The 17,822-nt window shown below is 45.5% G+C and overlaps 1 protein-coding gene and 1 long non-coding RNA gene across 3 annotated transcripts in view; one reads left to right on the top strand and one right to left on the bottom strand.

Moving 5' to 3' along the window:
* Positions 1-17,553, top strand: part of TTLL9 (tubulin tyrosine ligase like 9) — a 67,929-nt gene extending 50,376 nt beyond the window's left edge. For both annotated transcript variants that reach the window (XM_069548288.1, XM_069548287.1), the window contains 5 exons: positions 8,513-8,571; positions 9,330-9,526; positions 11,427-11,540; positions 12,720-12,844; positions 17,187-17,553. In XM_069548288.1, coding sequence (XP_069404389.1) covers positions 8,513-8,571; positions 9,330-9,526; positions 11,427-11,540; positions 12,720-12,844; positions 17,187-17,263 — 572 coding nt within the window. In that variant the 3' untranslated portion in view covers positions 17,264-17,553. The remainder of the gene's footprint in view (positions 1-8,512; positions 8,572-9,329; positions 9,527-11,426; positions 11,541-12,719; positions 12,845-17,186) is intronic.
* Positions 1,128-4,510, bottom strand: LOC138417638 (uncharacterized). Its single transcript, XR_011248233.1, has 2 exons — positions 4,332-4,510; positions 1,128-1,314 (listed from the first exon to the last, which is right to left on the bottom strand). It is a non-coding gene; the product is annotated as an uncharacterized lncRNA (long non-coding RNA).
* Positions 17,554-17,822: the final 269 nt, after the last annotated feature.

A 17,822-nucleotide genomic window follows, 5' to 3' on the forward strand; every position in this document is an offset into this window, starting at 1 on the left:
CACCCCAAGCATCCTTGCTTGATCGTCATTTCACATTGATTTGATTCATAGGATTGGACTTGTTGAGCCCCTTTGGAAAATGTTCACATCCCTTTATGTGCCTAGTCACTAACTCACTCATTCACTTGAATACAGTGCCTTTTCCACCAAATTGGCAGATACGAACATTTTGATAACACGCTGTATTGGCGAGGCTAGGGGAGTATATGCATTGCTGGTGGAGTGTCAACTGTACAACTGCTTAGGCTGCAATCTGGCAAATCTCGATTAAAAACAAATGCACAGACCCAGCAATTCCCTTCTGGGAGTTTATCCTCCAGGTACACTCACAATATAGGACAGGAAAAGAGAGCTTTAAACATTTTCCACGGCATAGCCTTGTTGTGAGAGCAAAAAATAATAATAGGAAATAACTGAATGAATGGCTCATTTACACAACAGAATACTGTCCAGCTGGTAAAAAGGGACCGGGGGAGGTGCCTTATGTACTGATGAAATAATCTCCAAGATGTATTGTTCATTGGAAAAAAACTAAGTGCAGAACTCTGTGGAAAGGATGCTCCCATTCATGTTAAAACGTATATCTCTGTATATATATTTATCTGTGCATAGACATCTCTGGAAGGATAGACAAGAAACTAGAAACAGAATTTGACTTGGAGGAGAAATGAATGGGAGGGGACAGGTCTGGGGTTAGGGGAAGGAGATATTCCTTATATACTATAGTTTTGACTTTTGAACTATGTGAGTGTATTATCTGGTCAAAATAAAAAGAGCAAACATTGTTTTTAGACATGAGCATCAGAGGAAAAGGGGTAAATGATCTAGAAATAAATATTTAGGAGATAAACCAGCAGAACTAGATTACCTTCATGTGGGAGAGGTGGAAGTAGCAAGTGATGCTGCCAAGCTTCTGGCTTGGGCAATCCAGCTAATGCTTTTAGCCAGTTCACATTGCTCTGCCTTAATCTCATCATTCAATTAAGTGTCTGTCCAAGGTAATACATTTGCATTCCCTGAATGTCAGAAGGGCTTAGGCCTTCCTGAGTATTATCTACAATTTGTTTCTTTCTGTTTAGCCAACTTCAGCATTTCCAGTATGTCTTATTTTGTGATTCTAACAAGAATTTGTCATATGCAACTCACTGCATTTATTTTAGTTTCTTTTTTTGCCACCTCATTTCTTATTAAGGTTAGATGAGGGACTTCCCTGGGTCATCCAGTGGTTAAGACTCCATGTTTCCACTGTGGAGGGCGCAGGTTTGATTCCAGGGAACTAAGATCGCACACGCCATGTGGCCAAGGAAAAATAACCTAAAAGTGAATAAAGTTAAACGATACATGTAAAGCATTTAGACAGTGCCTAACCCAGAGTGACTACTCAGTACACATTATTGGTCCTCCTGCCCTCATTTAAAAATGTTTATTTATCTCTAGGCACCATAGAGCCTTATTAAATTGAGGACTCTCCCACGGCTAGTTTCTGTTTAACAAGCCTTTGCTGTTTTCACAGTGAGTGAATACACATAATTTTCATCCCTTCATTTAACTGTTTTTAATTTTTAAATATTGAAATATTTAAATTATATAGAAAACGGCAGGAAAGGCTGTAACAGAAATCTATGCATCTACCATCCAGATTTAGCAGTTATTAATATTTTACCTTATTTGCTTCAGATATTACACACCAACTTTTAAAATAACAAAGCAACTATGGATTGCAAAATAATAATATTAATATATAAAATTATTTAGCTGACTGTAAATAAATATATTTTATATATATAACTTACACACAATTATTCAAATACATAAATCAGATACACATACTCAAAATGAAAAAATATTCACTTCAACACTAATAGTAAACAAGCAGAAACAGCTTAATCCACCATAGAGGGATGGTGAAATGAATGATAAAGCATTTCTGTGATCCTGTGTAGCTGCTGAACAGTGAGGTGACTGAAATGTTATGGAAGGGTAACTACAGGAATTCCCTAGTGGTCCAGTGTTTAAGACTCAGTGCTTTTACTGCTGATGACCGGAGTTCGATCCCTGGTAGGGGAACTAATATCCCACAAGCATCCCACAAGCCATGCAGTGCGGCCAGGTGAAAAAAAAAGGTGTCTATGATAGAATGTGAGGTGGAAATAACATGTGCGTGTAGAACTGGGCTCTGTTTACAATCCCATTTTTTGCTTTTACTTTTCCATTTAGAAGAATATATGAAAGGAGGTTCACAAATCTATTAACTTTAAAAAATTTAGAAGATTAAAATCAGGTCTGCTGCTGCTGCTGCTGCTAAGTCACTTCAGTCATGTCCGACTCTGTGTGACCCCATAGACGGCAGCCCACCAGGCTCCCCCGTCCCTGGGATTCAGGTCAAGAAACATGTATTTTTAACTTTAACATTTCTTTATATTATGAACTATTCTTGCAACTGATATGCATTAGTTTAATAATAAAGATAATAAAACATTTAAAGGATATAGTCTTCATAATAAAAGTATAGCTCTTTGAAGACAAATCAGAAAATCCAGGAGAAATGTACAAAAAGGAGGAGGGAGGAATAGAAACCTTTTCTAGTCACACTAGAAATAACCTTTTTGGTGTATCTCCTCTGAAATTTTTGTTGTTGCTTACCCTTTTATATATGACTGATCCTGTTAGGGGAAGTGCACTGACTGAAACCGCCCACCCTGGCTAGGTGCTATAGTAACTATTTGCATTTTACGACAGGAGGTCCTGGTGAGGAACACAGAACTTATAAGCCACATCCAACTGGAAGAGTTCAGGAAAGGTCAAAAGCAGACCCCACATGTCCAACCACCTCCCCGAATCCTCACTGGCACTCATCTTAGCTGAACAAGGTATTCACCACCAGGAAGGACTCTGAGTCAGAATGATTGGCTAAAGACAACCCATCACCATAAAACCCAAGCCACGTGGCAGAGCAGTTCTCCTGGGTTCCCTTACCCTACTGCTTTCTGCCCCGGTGCCCTTTCCCAATAAAATCTCTTGCCTTGTCAGCACGTGTCTCCTCGGATGATTCATTTCCAAGTGTTGGACAAGAGCTCAGTGTTGGGCCCTGGAAAGGGTCCTCCTTCCTGCAACAATCCCACTAGATAAGTATAACCTTTTTTTATTGAACATTATGTAAGTATTTTCCTTATAGACATTTTTTATTAGTTACAAAGTATTCCACTGAGTAGACTCACTGGTTTGCTAATCCTATTGTACTTGCTGCAGACATTTGGGAAGTAGTCTAGTCAGTTTCTTACCGGAGAAGGCAATGGCAACCCACTCCAGTACTCTTGCCTGGAAAATCCCATGGACGGAGGAGCCTGGTGGGCTGCAGTCCATGGGGTCGCTAAGTTGGACACGGACTGAGTGACTTCACTTTCACTTTTCACTTTCATGCATTGGAGAAGGAATGGCAACCCACTCTAGTGTTCTTGCCTGGAGAGTCCCAGGGACAGGGGAGCCTGGTGGGCTGCCATCTATGGGGTCGCACAGAGTCGGACACGACTGAAGCAACTTAGCAGCAGCAGCAGCAGTTTTTTCCTATAATGACAGACAATGCTGTAAAGAAACATTTTTTTTCATAAATCTTTTACTATATTAAAATTTTTTCCTTTATATGGCCTCACAGAGGTGTAACTACTGGGTCAAGGGAATCAGCCAGATTGTTTTCCAGATTTCCTCATATTTTCACCCTCCCATTGACAGGGCCCATTTAGCCCCAGCTCCCCAGCACTGGGGACAATTAAACTGATTACAAAACACATTTCCTAAACAATTGTCACATCTAAGTGAAGCGTATATGGGCATTTATTATACCATTCTTGTGAGTATTCTGTAGGTTTTGAGTTTTTCTTTCCAAATAAAAAGGTTTTTAAAAAAATATAACTGATTTGCTGGGGAAGCAGATTTTTGCGTTAGAATTTGCATCTCTTCCAATTTGCATTTCCCCCCATTTACATTCCTTTAAAATTGTGTATCATTTACTACTAGAAACTTTGGGCACTTTCCCAGATGGCCCTTTACCAGTTTTTTGTTTGTTTGTTTTAATATCCTTTATCTGTTTATCTATGAGGGTCATAAAATTTTATTGTTAACAATTTATGTGTGATTTTCACGCAGAAAAACATTAGCCTGTCATCTTTGTTACAAATCTTTTCTCTAGCCGTGCTTGCCCGTGATTTTTGCCTTTTCAGTCTGATTGATTTCCTTTTCACATAGTTGACTATATTCACTGATTTCCTCTGTGATTTCTATTGTTGCTAAGCTAAGAAAAGATTTCCCCCTTGAAAGATTTCACAGCTACTCACTCAGCTCTGTTTCTTTATGGATTGCTTCAGTTGTTTGCTTGCTCTTCACCATTTAGCTCGTTGGTTCATTAGAACCTGGTTTCAGGTGCATCGTGGAGAGAGGAGGCTGGGAAATCAGCTGACCCATACTCCTGTAGCCTCTGCTCTGGGAAACTAGGAAAGTCCCTGGTTTCTCCTTCCTGAGGGTAGGAGCAGTGTGCCGAGAAATGTGAGTGCTTCTTCCAACAAAAGAGAGCAATTCCGCACACCCCCCCCTTAAAACCAGTAACTCACTTTGCCTGAACATCCTCTTTTTCCACTTTTTAAATAACAATTTTATTGTAGTATGTTCACATGCCACACAGGTCACCCAGTTAAATCATACAACTCAGTACTTCTTAGCATCTTCACACAAGCATCACCACTGTCGATTTTAGAACAGTTTCACCATCCCCCAAATCAGCTTTTCTAGGGCTTCCCTGATAGCTCAGCTGGTAAAGAATCTGCCTGCAATGAAGGAGACCCTGGTTTGATTCCTGGGTTGGGAAGATCCCCTAGAGAAGGGATAGGCTACCCAGTCCAGTATTCTTGGGCTTCCCTTGTGGCTTAGCTGGTAAAGAATCTGTCTGCAATGCGGGAGGCCTGGGTTCGATTCCTGGGTTGGGAAGATCCCCTGGAGAAGGGAAAGGCTACCCACTCCATTATTCTGTCCTATACAGGCCATGGATCCCAAAGAGTTGGACACGACTGAGTGACTTTCACTCACTCCAAAAGAAACCCGGTACTCATTATCTGTCATTTCCCACTTCCCTACAACCCCTCTTCCCAGCCCTATGCAACCACGTCCATCTCTACGCATTTGTCTTTTTCAGACCTTTCATGTAAACAGATTCATAAAATATGTGGCCTTTTGTATCTTACTTTTTTTTTGACTGTGTTGCATGACTTGTGAGATCCTACTTCCCTGACCAGGGATCGAACCGAGCCCCAGGCAGTGGAAGCACGGAGTCCTAACTGCTGGACTTGTGAGATCCTACTTCCCTGACCAGGGATCGAACCGAGCCCCAGGCAGTGGAAGCACGGAGTCCTAACTGCTGGACCTCAACGGAAGTCCTCTTAACTTCTTGTATTAAGCTTAATGTTTTCAATGTTCATCATGTTGTACCATGTATCAGTAGTTTTTTTCATCTTTTTTGTCTCCACATTTTGGCTATTATTAATACTTCTGTGAACATTTCTGCACAAGTTTTTGTTTGGACATATGTTTTTATTTCTCTTGGGTATATACTAGGTGTTGAGTTGCTAGTCACATGGTAATTCTGTATTTAACCTTTTGACCAACTATTAGACTATTTTCCAAAGCATTGCACAATTTTACATCCCCACCAACATGGTAGGAGAGTTCCAATTGCTCCACATCCTCGCCAACACTTGTTATTATCTGTCCTTTTAAATTACAACCACCCTAGTGGATGTGAAGTGGTTTTGATGTGCATTTATTTGATGACTCATAATTGTTATTCATGAGCTTCTGGGCCATTTGCAAATCTTTGCAGAAATTTCTACTCAGTCTTTTCGCAGTTTCTCATTGGATTGTCTCTGTTATTGTTGAGGTGTAAGTTTCTAGATGTATTTTCAATACTGCTCTCTTATCAGATACATGATTTACAAATATTTTCCCCATTCTGTGGGTTGTCATTTTTCTTTTAAGGACTCTTTTTTAGAGCAGTTTTAGGTTCACAGCAAAATTGAGAGGAAGGTAGGGATTCCCCATAGACAGCCTGCCCCACCCTGTGCACGGCCTCCCCCATTATCAACACCACTCACCAGAGTGCTACATTTGCTACAGTTGATGACCCTGGGTTGACACGTCACAATGACCCCATATCCGTAGTTTATATTAAAGTTGTACATTCTTTGGGTTTGGACAAATGTATAATGGTGTGTGTCCATCATTACTGTATCATACAGAGTATTTTCACTGCCCTAAAAATTCTCTGTGCGCTTCCTTTTCATTTTCTTTATAGCGTCCTTTGAAACATAACATTTTCTAATTTTGATCAAGTCCAATTTATCTACTTTTTGTCATCTGTGTTTTTGCTGTCCCATCTAAGACGCTCTGCCTAACCCCAAGTCACAGTGACTTATTCTTAAATTTTATTCTAAGAGTTTTATAATTTTGGCTCTTATATTTAGGTCTGTGGTCTGTTTGGAGTTAATTTTTGCCTGTGGTATGGTAACTTCATTCTTTCACACACTGATATCCAGGCATCCTCACCCCATTTGTTGGAAAGATGATGGTTGAAGTGAAGTGAAGTGAAAGTTGCTCAGTCATGTCTGACTCTTTGCAACCCCATGGACTATACAGTCTATGGAATCTTCCAGGCCAGAATACTGAAGTGGGTAGCCTTTTCCTTCTCCAGGGGATCTTCCCAACCCAGGGACCGAACCCAGGTCTCCCACATTGCAGGCAGATTCTTTACCAGCTGAGCCACAAGGGAAGCCCAAGAATACTGGAGTGGGTAGCCTATCCCTTCTCCAGGGGATCTTCCCAACCCAGGAATCGAACCGGAGTCTCCTGCAATGCAGGAGGATTCTTTACCAGCTGAGCTACTAGGGAAGCCCAAGATGATGCTTGCCCTCACTTAACTGCCTTGGCGCCCTTTTCAAAAATCAATTGACCAAAAATGTAACAAACCACTTATTTAGTGGTTTGTTATGTGCTTATTCTTCTGAAATTAAGGCAAAAAAACTCTCAGACAAGTGTGACCAAAAAGTCTCTGAAGAGTTATAAAGAAGGTGCTAGAGAGGATCCCCACCTCCTCTGGAGAGGCTACAATCCTGCCGGATGTGCCACAAACGTGGAGAAACATACGTGTTAGGGGAGTCAGACTTGGATCAGTGACCTGGAGGCTCTACCTCCCCATCTGTGAATGGTCCAATGTTACCGACCAAGGTTGTCGGCCACCTCAATCAATAGAAATTGATCAGAGGCAAGAAATACAGGAAGGTTTTATTGGGGTCCCTGCTGCAGCAGAGGGGAACAAGAACAAATAACAGGTTCCCTTGCTAGCTGGGCTCACCGAGGTGTGAGGAGTTGGTTATTGCTATGGGGTTGAGGGTAGGGGTGTGTCCAGGGGTCAAGCTGGAAGCTTGGCATAGGTGGTTTGCCCACCCTTTTGGTGGTGCTGTGTGCAGTACTCTGCTTTTGCTCCTGACTTCCTGCTTTTGCTCCCCACCCTTCAGAAGTGGAAGTAGGGCTCTTTGGTCTCTTTGTATCTCGTTGTCCATAATTCTCCCCAGCTGCACATGCACGCAGTTCCTTTTAGTCCCTTATAGTTTCTCTGTATTTTCGCTTGAGGAGGAGATGTTTGTCCAGGTGCAAGCACTGCAGCAAAGGGTCCTGGTCCTAGGACCCCGCCTGTTTTACCAAGTCCAGGAGAAAGTTATGTTTTGCCTCTTCGTGAGGTTTTGGGTTCCATCCTACTTAGTTATGTGGGGGTGGATGGGGTGTGCTGAATGGCTGTCTCTCTGAGCCTTTCTGTGAGATGGGAGTGATTTGGGGAAAAGAGATGATGTGTGTGAATATGCTCTATTAGCTTTGAAATGTTGCTGACGTTACCGGTGGTGATGATACTGGTGACAGTGACGACACCAAAAGGCAGACTCTCAGGTTTGGGACTTCAAAGGCAGCCATCTTGACCCCATCCCAAAGCTGGGTCATTTCTCCAATATTCCCACAAAGCAGCCACCCAGTCTGAGCCTCTCTAGTAACAGAGAGCTCAGAACGTCCTGAGAAGGCTGTTCTGTATTTGGTGTCTCTACTTGTTAGGAAGGGTTCTCTCCTCTAGAGTGGGACAATCCTAACTAATCTAATAATATCAGCCATGCCAGCACTGTACACAGCATCTCATCTGATCCTTCAGATAACCCTGGGAGGTCAACATACTGCTAGGCAACGACATTTAATAAGGGGGGAAACAGGCTCAGAGAGGTTAAGTGGCTTGCTCAGGAGCCCACAACCAGTAAAGAGAGATGCAGGCATGATTTGGACCTGAGTCCATCTGACTTCAAAACCCACACACCTGAGCTCTGGGCTGTTTGGTAGCCTTCCCTCAGAGATTCCCAAGCAAGGGTCTCAGTTTGTCCCTGGGGGCTGCCCTTCTTATCCACACTGGCCCTTGACCACTGACCTCTGCCAGACGTTCACCTCACCAATGTCGCTGTGCAGAAGACGTCTCCCGACTACCACCCGAAGAAGGTGAGACAGCTGGGCTTCTGCCCTCAGATGTGGCCTCTGGGACTGGGGTGGGGTGGGGTGGTGAGGAGGGAGAGCCCAGGAGAGCTCTCCAGAGAGGTCAGGTCACTGCCTGTTTTCAGGGCCCAGGGTAAGCGTATACATGGAGGCCCACAGGTCCCATGTTTAAATGTTTAAGAGTTACACATCAAACCAGTACACCCTTTAACGATTTGTGTTGTGTCATCCTACCTCGACAGATATATCATCTATCTATCTACTACCTACCTAATAACCCGCCAGAAGACCAGGTTCATATTTAGCATACTCAGACTTCTCAGAGTTAAGAGCCAGAACAGACGAATACAGGAAGAGCCGGTCCCCAGCTCTCCATCACCCTGTGGGGGCCTCCTGCAAACATGCACACACCCAAAACAGCAAGCTGTGGGTGACTCCCTGGGTCTTGGGGTACCCATGTGGTCAGTGCAATCTGTCCTCAAAGGGCAGGCCCAGGGAAGAGGCCAGTGCAGGGCATTTGGGCAGAGACTTCTGGGGTGGCGGATAGCAGGCGGTGCTCTAGAAAGAGAGGCCCAGGCTCTGGGTGGGCCACACCTCCTTGGGAGTCCAGATTCTCTGCCCTGTAAGGGTTCTGCTCATCACAGGACTCAGGACTGGCTCCCCTTGTCCAAGACTAAGGTCTGTGCTAATGGTGACTGGCCGTCCGGGCTGGCCAGGTCTGGGCTGATTAAAGTTTCCTCTCTCAACCTGGTGGTGGGGCCCAGGGCTGCAAGTGGATGCTGCAACGCTTCCGGCAGTACCTGGCATCCAAGCACGGGCCCGAGGCAGTAGAGACGCTTTTCAGCGACATGGACAACATCTTCATCAGAAGCCTGCAGAGCGTGCAGAAGGTGATCATCAGCGACAAGCACTGCTTTGAGCTGTACGGCTATGACATCCTCATAGATCAGGACCTCAAGCCGTAAGTGGATGGGCTGGTGGCCGGGAGAGCGTGGGGGTTGTGGGGGAGGGGGGATGTTTTACACACTCTGCACCTAGACTGCCTGGCTTTAAGCTCAGCTCTGCAACTTCCTAGCTGGGCATGCTTCCCTTCTCTGAGCCTTGGCTTGCCTGTCTGTAAAATGGTCACTGTGCAGAGAGGAATGTTATGAGGAAGAAATGAGCCCCATGCTCGACACTGTGGCCTTTCCCAAGCATCTGCTGAGTCAGCGATCCTCCCCTCCCATCAGGCAAGAAACTTCCCCTCTGTGAATCCTGGCGCTTTGAGGATGCAAAGGGCTGGGCAAGGGAGTTACCATGTCAATTCCCAGAATTGTTACCATGTCAATTCCCAGAATTTTGTGCCTTCCTACAGTGCTCACGAGGAAGTTGAACACACCTGAGCTGTCAGGGAACACACTGATGGCCTTTGGGTGATACAACAGGGCACAGAAGCCCAGTGGGGTTGTCCAGGCAGCTTGAGGTCATGCAGTAAGTCCAGGGCTGAGCTGGGCCCAGAGTCCATGTTCCTGGACTGAGCAGCTTCCACCAGCACTATGGCTCCTGGACCCAGCCCTCTCCCCAGGGTCACTGTATCCCTCTTGGGGGCCTTTCTGAGCCAGGAGTAGAAGCCCTAGAGCAAGACCTAAGTCAGGCCCAAGTTCAAGAGAAACCAGGGCCAGGCACCAGTGGGTCTCTCTCCTTTGCCTTCTGGGATACAAGCTGTGCTACAGGCATTAACATGGACACCGATGGGGGAAATGAGCTTAGGAGGAGGCAGTAGATAGGAAAAGGGGCCCCCAGTCTCTCACTGACCTGCTGGGTGAGCCCTTCTCCCTCTGTGCCCCAGATTCCTGTCTGTCAACTAACAGGGCTGCAGAAAACCAGAGGTCACAGGCTGGAACCCCTTGGGCTGCTTTTGGCCTACAGGCACTTTGAGTTTGACCTTCAGCATGTTTTTTTCATTGGGTTGATTTTCATCGACCATCTCCCATAACTGGAAGATGTTTGCACAAACATAGGGATGTTTTGGAAGAGTCAGAGGGCCTTAGAATTCTGGGTTCATATGCGCACAGGGCAACACTCTCCTTGAGCTGCCAGAGCCACCCCTTCAGAGGTGGAACGCTCCTCCCAGGCCACCACAGGCCTACCCCTCCCTGCCACTCCCGGCCCTCCTGACTTGGCAGGCTGGTTACCATCTTTTAAAAACCATCTTTTATTTACTACTTTTATTGATTTATTTGGCTGCATCTGCGCTTCATTGCAGCATACGGGCTAGCTGCCCCCATGCATGTGGGATCTTGTTTTTTTTAATTGGCCAGTAACATTTTAACATATTTTTCAACATCAAGTTTTTACAGATAATACACATTTTTAAACTTCTAGTACTAGACAAAAAAAAATTCCCAAATTTGAAAAGTCCAAATATCAGTGTTTGAAAAAAGGGTATTAAGAATGCATGTGGGATTTAATTCCCCCACTAGGGATTGAACCCATGTCCCTTGCATTAGAAGGTGGATTCTTAACCACTGGACCACGAGGGAAGTCCCCTGGTTACCATTTATAGACAAATGTTCACTAGGAAAGTTTCTCTCATACTCCAGCTCTTTCGAAAGAAGCCAAAGGAGTAATAGTCACGAGGTCATAAAATTGTTCTTACCCCCACCAGCTTGCTTCATTTAAGTTACCCCCTGGGCCCTGTGGGGGTTTCAAGTGTGTGACAGTTTTCAAAAATTTTAGTCCCTGAAACCTTTCTTCAGATCGAAACGTAGAGACAGCAGCGCTGGTTGAATTGAGGGTGGGGCCCAGGCACCTCATCTAGTCTCTTGTGAAATTCCAAGGACCAGGCAGCCTTAAGATTTTCCATTCCCTTCGCTCCCCAGGTGGCTCCTGGAGGTCAATGCGTCCCCATCACTGACAGCCAGCAGCCAGGAGGACTATGAGCTCAAGACCTGCCTCCTGGAAGACACCTTGCACATTGTGGACATGGAGGCCAGGTGAGAGAGGGCGGCCTCACTCATACACCCCTGTACCTCAGCATCAGGGCTCCCACCGAGGAGAGAGAACTTGGAACCCTGGAACTTGAGAGGACCTCAGAGATGTCTCTGGCCCCTCCACCCTCCCCTGCCCCACCATTCCACAGGGGAAACTGAGATGTTCACACAGGATGAGGTCCTGGCCCAAGGACCCACCCCTGACCCAGCAGAGCAGGGCCAACTACAGCTTTCTGAGATTCAGTCCCGCAGGATTTCCTCAACCTTTCCTGACTATGGGACCCTGACCCAGTCACTTCTCTCTGAACCTCAGTGTCCTCATCTGTAAAGTGGGAGATTTCATATCTAACTCTCAGGGTTGTTAATTTACAATGGTAATTTATTTTAACATGTCTAACTCACAGTAAGTGCTCATAGTAAGAGGCTATTTATTGATACGGTGATGTACATATAATAGAAAGATCCAGGGTTTGACTTCAGGAATGGCTCAGACGGTGTTGGTTGGTTTGTCTGTTCTCACGTTCCTCTCTCATCTCTTTTCTCTGTGTTAGTTTCTCCCCAGTTATTCCAGCAAAAGTTTGAGGGCTGACTCTCATTGCTCCCTGGTGGGACTGAGTCACATGCCCATCCCTGAATCAATCACTGGGACTCTGATTGACCAAGCCTAGGTCTTGTGCCCACTCCCAGGGGTTGGGGTCAACCCCACTTGAACCATGAGAGTGAGAGAGTGAGGCCTGGTTTTCAAAAAGGAAAACTCAGGTATCCAAAGGCTAAAGAAAGTGAAATGGATGCTGAGCAGGCAGAACCTCAGGTGTCCACCACCCTTATCCACCATCACTTATTCCTTCATCACACACTTGAGGCCCTCCTATGCGCCAGCCCTTGTGCTAAACACTGGGAACACAGTAAATAAAGGACATGACAGGTCTAATCCCCGCCTTCATGGAGTCTAGTCTGGGAAGGACAGCAGACTTTAAACCAGAAAGCATGTTACTGGGGCCAAGTATGAAAGCCTGGGGACAAATGGGGGATGACCCCGAGGTCATCCCCCACTTTGAATGGACAAAAGAAGGTACTCTGACAGGGTGGGCACCAGTAGAGTGCTGGGAGGGTTCAGGGCCCTGGCTTGAGGGCCCCACCAGGTGAACCTTCATTAACCCTTTGTGTCTCCTGCTTGTCCAGGCTCACAGGAAGGGAGAAGCGAGTGGGAGGCTTTGACCTCATGTGGAACGATGGCCCTGTCAGCAGAGAAGAGGGGGGTCCTGACCTATCGGGGATGGGGAACTTTGTGACCAACACACATCTCGGTATGTGGGGCTAGGTGGGGAGTGGCTACATGGGAGGTAGCAAGTAGTCTGAGAGGCAACTTGTCATGGAGATTAGAATGTTTTACTAGATTTCTATTGTTTTGTATTTTTTCTCTGTGTACACTTTTATTGATTTAATGTGCTGTGCTGTGCTTAGTCACTCAGTCATGTCCAACTCTTTGCGACCCCATGAACTGTAGCCTGCCAGGCTCCTCTGTCCATGGGGATTCTCCAGGCAAGAATACTGGAGTGGCTTGCCATGCCCTCCTCCAGGGGATCGTCCCAACCCAGGGATTGAACCCAGATTTCCCACATTGCAGGTGGATTCTTTACCATCTGAGCCACCAGGGAAGCCCAGAATGTTTTAATTTGGTCTAAAATTTACCAGCTGTGTGACTTTGAGCAAGGGACTTAACCTGTTCCTCATCTGTAAAACAAATTCGATAGTTTCCATCTCAATGTATGCCTAGAATACTGCACGGCATGTGGTAAAAGATATTATTAATCTGTTATGAGGCAGATTTCAAAAAGCTTAGGTGGCACATAAACAAAAAACACGATATGTTACTAAGAGAAATTAAGGACTTCAGGGCTTGACCTTAAACTTGGCTTTTAAAAAGTGAAAAATTTCCCTGACTATAAAAATTATTCACACTCATTGTAGAATATTTGAAAACTAAAGAAAGAAATGAAAAAAATCATCCAAACATAACCATCTTTAACAATCTGGTGTATTTCCTTCCAATTTTACAAAAATGCATATATTCATTTTTTTTTTCTTACAAAATTGGCATTGGGCTGAAGCTTTGAGTCTAATTTTTCCACATAGCATTTTTCAGCTCATTCAGTAACATTAGTAAGAGCCTCTCTTTGGGGCTTCTCTGGTGGCTCAGCTGGTAAAGAATCCACCTGCAATGCGGGAGACCTGGGTTCGATCCCTCGGTTGGAAAGATCCCCTGGAGAAGGGAAAGGCTACCCACTCCAGCATTCTGGCCTGAAGACCCCATGGACTAAAGTCAGACATGACAGCAACCTTCACTCACTCTCTTTTGGAAACACACTATGGCCAGGTCCAGACTACTTTACATACATTATCTCATTTCGCTTTTAGGCAGCCTTGATTATTTTACAGATGTGGAAAGAGTCTCCAGATGTTAGATCACGCGCCAACGGTCCCGGTCATAAGTGGTGAGAGAGGCCTTGAACCTAATCTGTCCAACTTCAAAACCCGAAAGCTAGGCTGCTAGCACTTGTCCCTTGGCAAAATTAGAAACAAAATTACCATACAGCTGCAAAACATCCCCAAATTTATGAAACCAATCTCACATAATTGAGCATTTGGCATGACTCCAGTTTTTCACTTTTATAAATAATGCTGTGAGGACATCCTCTCAAAGAAAGTTCAACTGAAACTGGCTATTTTTTTAGGACAGATTGTTAGGAATAGAACTACTGGGTTAAAAAGATGGACTTATTATAGTCAAATTGCTTTCTTAGATTACACAAATTTGCAAGCTCTGAATTTAAAATGACAGCAGCAGCAAAAACAAAAAAACCCTTGCAACTTCATAGGTAAAAATATTTACTTGTTTTCTGTGCATTCCATTGATTATGTGTGAGGCTTTAGATTTAAAATTTGCAGTTGTTCTTTTGTAAGCTGTCCGTACTTATTTTCCCCCCTCAGTGGGCTTCTATTTGTCTAAATTTGTAAAGGCCTTAGATATTAATACATTAAGGATATTTCCCTCTGTCAAACTTACTATAAATATTTTCCTTTTGTTTGAATATTTCCATTCAAACAAAATGAGTTTGTCATTTTCCTTTTTGTTTGTGGCATTTTTCTTCCTTCTTTTTTGATGAAAAGTTTTGAGTATCTTTTAGGGTTTGGTATGATTTAGGATTGGGTTGGGCTGCAAACAACTAACAAACTAATAGTTATCCAGAGAGGAACTGATTTGTCTTGAGTCGCCAGAAGTCATGGGGCAGGCCATAGTGACAGCTGCACGGTGCCACCAAGGACCCAGATCTTTCCTTTCTTTACCACACTCAGCCTGTTAGCCCTGATGCTGAGGCTTGTTGCCTCATGGCTGCTCCAACTCCAGACACTGTGTCCTCATCCCAGGCAGGCCCAAGGGCCAAAGCCTTTCCTTCAAGCTTTGGCTATTCCAAAAGGAAAGCAGGTAACTCTGCTGACATCTCACCCACTAGAGCTGGGTCACATGGCACCTCAGCTGCAAGGAAGCCAGGGAAGTCAAGTACTAAGTAGTTTGCTTTGAGGGAAGCAAAGGAGAGGCGGTTTGTGATGGTTCTCCCACGGCAGACCCCTAGTGCCTGCCACATGGCGTTGTTGGAGGATGACGATACAAAGCTTTCAAGCTGTACAATCACCTGGGAATCTTGTTAAAATGCTGTTCTGATTCAGTAGGTCTGGAAGAAGAGGGCTAAGAGTCTGCACACCTAAAAGCCCCCGAATAGTTAACTATTGTGTAACAAATTCTCTTGAAGCTTTGCAGCTTGAAACAACTATCTTATTTGCTTATGATTCTTTAGGTATGGCTTGGGGGTCTCTCACAGGGGTGCAGGCACCTAGCAGATTTGCTGAGACATGGTGGTCTAGGATAGCTTCATTCACATGTGCGGTGGTTGAGACAGGCTGTCAGCTGCCTTTTTTCCCAGGCGGCCACTCGTTCACAGAGTAGTCTCAGGGTTCCAAGAAGGCGAGAGAAGACAGTGAAGCCTCTTGAGGCCTAGGCTTAGAAATCCCATGTGTCATTCTGCCACAGTCCGTTAGCCAAAGCCTGTCCAGCCCAGATTCAGGGGGCAAGGAAATAGACACCACCTCTTGATGGGAGGAGCGGCACAGTTACTTTGCAGAGAGGTCCACAGAGGACCAAGAGGATTGTCGCAGCCACCTTTGCTAACAATCCACCTCAGATATCAGTGCCAATGGTTCCTTCACCATATTTAAGCAGCAAAGACTCAGAACAGTGGTTCTCCAGTTGAGTATGTGGGTGGGTGGTTTTGAAGATAAGAGGAGCTGGCTGGGGGTGAAAAGAGTATTGATGAAATGAATTAGGGATGTGTTGGTGATCTGGTGAAAAGATCAACAGATAACTCAGAGATGAGCCTAGAACTCCAAGAGATTTGCATTGGACACGAAGGTTTGTGAACTATGAATGAATTATGAACCTTAGTTAAGGCCAGTTCCACAGAACTCACTTCGGAAAACCCCGGGGATTGGCATTTAGTGGACTTTCAGCTCAGGGAAGCGTTGATTGCTGTGAGTGCCTAGGAGGCAGGGGTGGAGCTCTGGGGAGCTGAGAAACATGGCAGACACCTCCAGGTCAGTAGTTGTGCCCATGGGGATTCAGTCATTCAACCACTGTTTATGAGATGCCATCAGTGCGCCTGGCACAAGATTAAATGACCATGGAGTTGCCTCAAGGATTAGCTCTGAGCACAAAAGACAGGAAACACTGAATGCACTGAGAGGATGTGAAGTCAGCCTGAACTGCCTGGGACACTCTCCCACAAGAGTAGGAGCCACCTGTGGGGGAGATCCACCTCTTAGCTGAATGTGCCTGATACACGAGATTTAGGTACCAGGCACTGTGCCAGCTTTAAGTGCATTTTCCCGGAGCAAAGCCAGAAGGCAGGGCAGTATGGGGAAGTGGTTAAAAGCTTGGCCTCTGGAGCTAGGCAGCCTGGGTTCAAGCCTCAGTCCTGCTACTAACTGTGCGATTTGGAGCAAACTATTCAACCTCTCTGAGCCTCCTCTTCTCTTGCACACATTATTCCTGTGAAAGCTCAAGTCAAATCTACATCCTCACCTGAAGTAGCCCCCGATTTGGGGTAAGCCCCCAGGGAATATTACCTGATCCTTGCATTTACCCCATAAAGCAGATATCCTGATGTACAGACAAGAAAACTGATGCTCAAAGAGTTAAGTGACCTAATAGTCATGGCAATTGGGAGGGGATGCGTGCTAGGTTGCATCAGTCATGCCCAACTCTGCAACCCTTATGGACTAGGGGTCCATAAGGGCCTGAACACACCAGGCTCCTCTGTCCAAGGGATTCTTCAGGCTTGAGTACTGGAGTGGGTTGCCTTGCCCTCCTCCAGGGAATCTTCCTGACCCAGGGATCGAACCCATATCTCTTACATCTCCTGCATTGGCAGGTGGGTTCTTTACCACTAGTGCCACCTGGGAAACCATTTGTGGTTGCATGGCTTCTGCTGGCCCCTCCTTCTGCAGGTAGTAGGAGCATTGGCCCCTTCTACTCCCCTAAGACCCCTCTACCAAGGACAGGCCATCCCAGTCAACTCTCCACTTCCCTTCCAGGCTGTGTCAATGATCGGAAGAAACAGCTGAGGCAGCTGTTCCGCTCCCTTCAAGGACAGAAGAAAACTCCCAACTAATCCCCAGCATGGAGAACCACTGGTACCACACCGGTCCTCTCTCTGCTCCCCGTTTTTCAGCACAGCAGCACTCAGAGCACTCAGTCACCCTCCCTCCCTCTTTCCGGCCTGGCAGCTGCTTTGCTGGCACAGTACCCCACCCTACCCTGGACATCTCTGCACCAGAAGAGAGCCAATCTCTGGGACTGGATAGATTTTAACCTTGGTGAATTGGCTAGCTTGGTGAAGAGGAGAAATGCAGCAAGTTATACCCGAGAGAGATCACATCTAATAAAGGATTACGGCCCTTATTTGGAGAGTCTTTGGGCTCCAGGCGTGGCTCAGGGAATACTGTTGCCACAACCACATCTTCCTGGGTTTGACCCTTTGATGTCTCTCAGGGGATGTGTTGATAGGCTCCTCCAAGAGCAAGGGTTCAGTTATGTTTGCAAAGCAATCACTTGTTAAGATTGTGTGTTTATTGGGGGTCTGAGCAAGGGCTGAGCCTTAAATACATCTTGCCCTCCTTACAATACCCTGACTGCACGTCAGGGGACCAATGGAGCTCCCTGACCATTTG

Source organism: Ovis canadensis, chromosome 13, assembly GCF_042477335.2.
Source record: "Ovis canadensis isolate MfBH-ARS-UI-01 breed Bighorn chromosome 13, ARS-UI_OviCan_v2, whole genome shotgun sequence".
Lineage (NCBI taxonomy): Eukaryota > Metazoa > Chordata > Mammalia > Artiodactyla > Bovidae > Ovis > Ovis canadensis.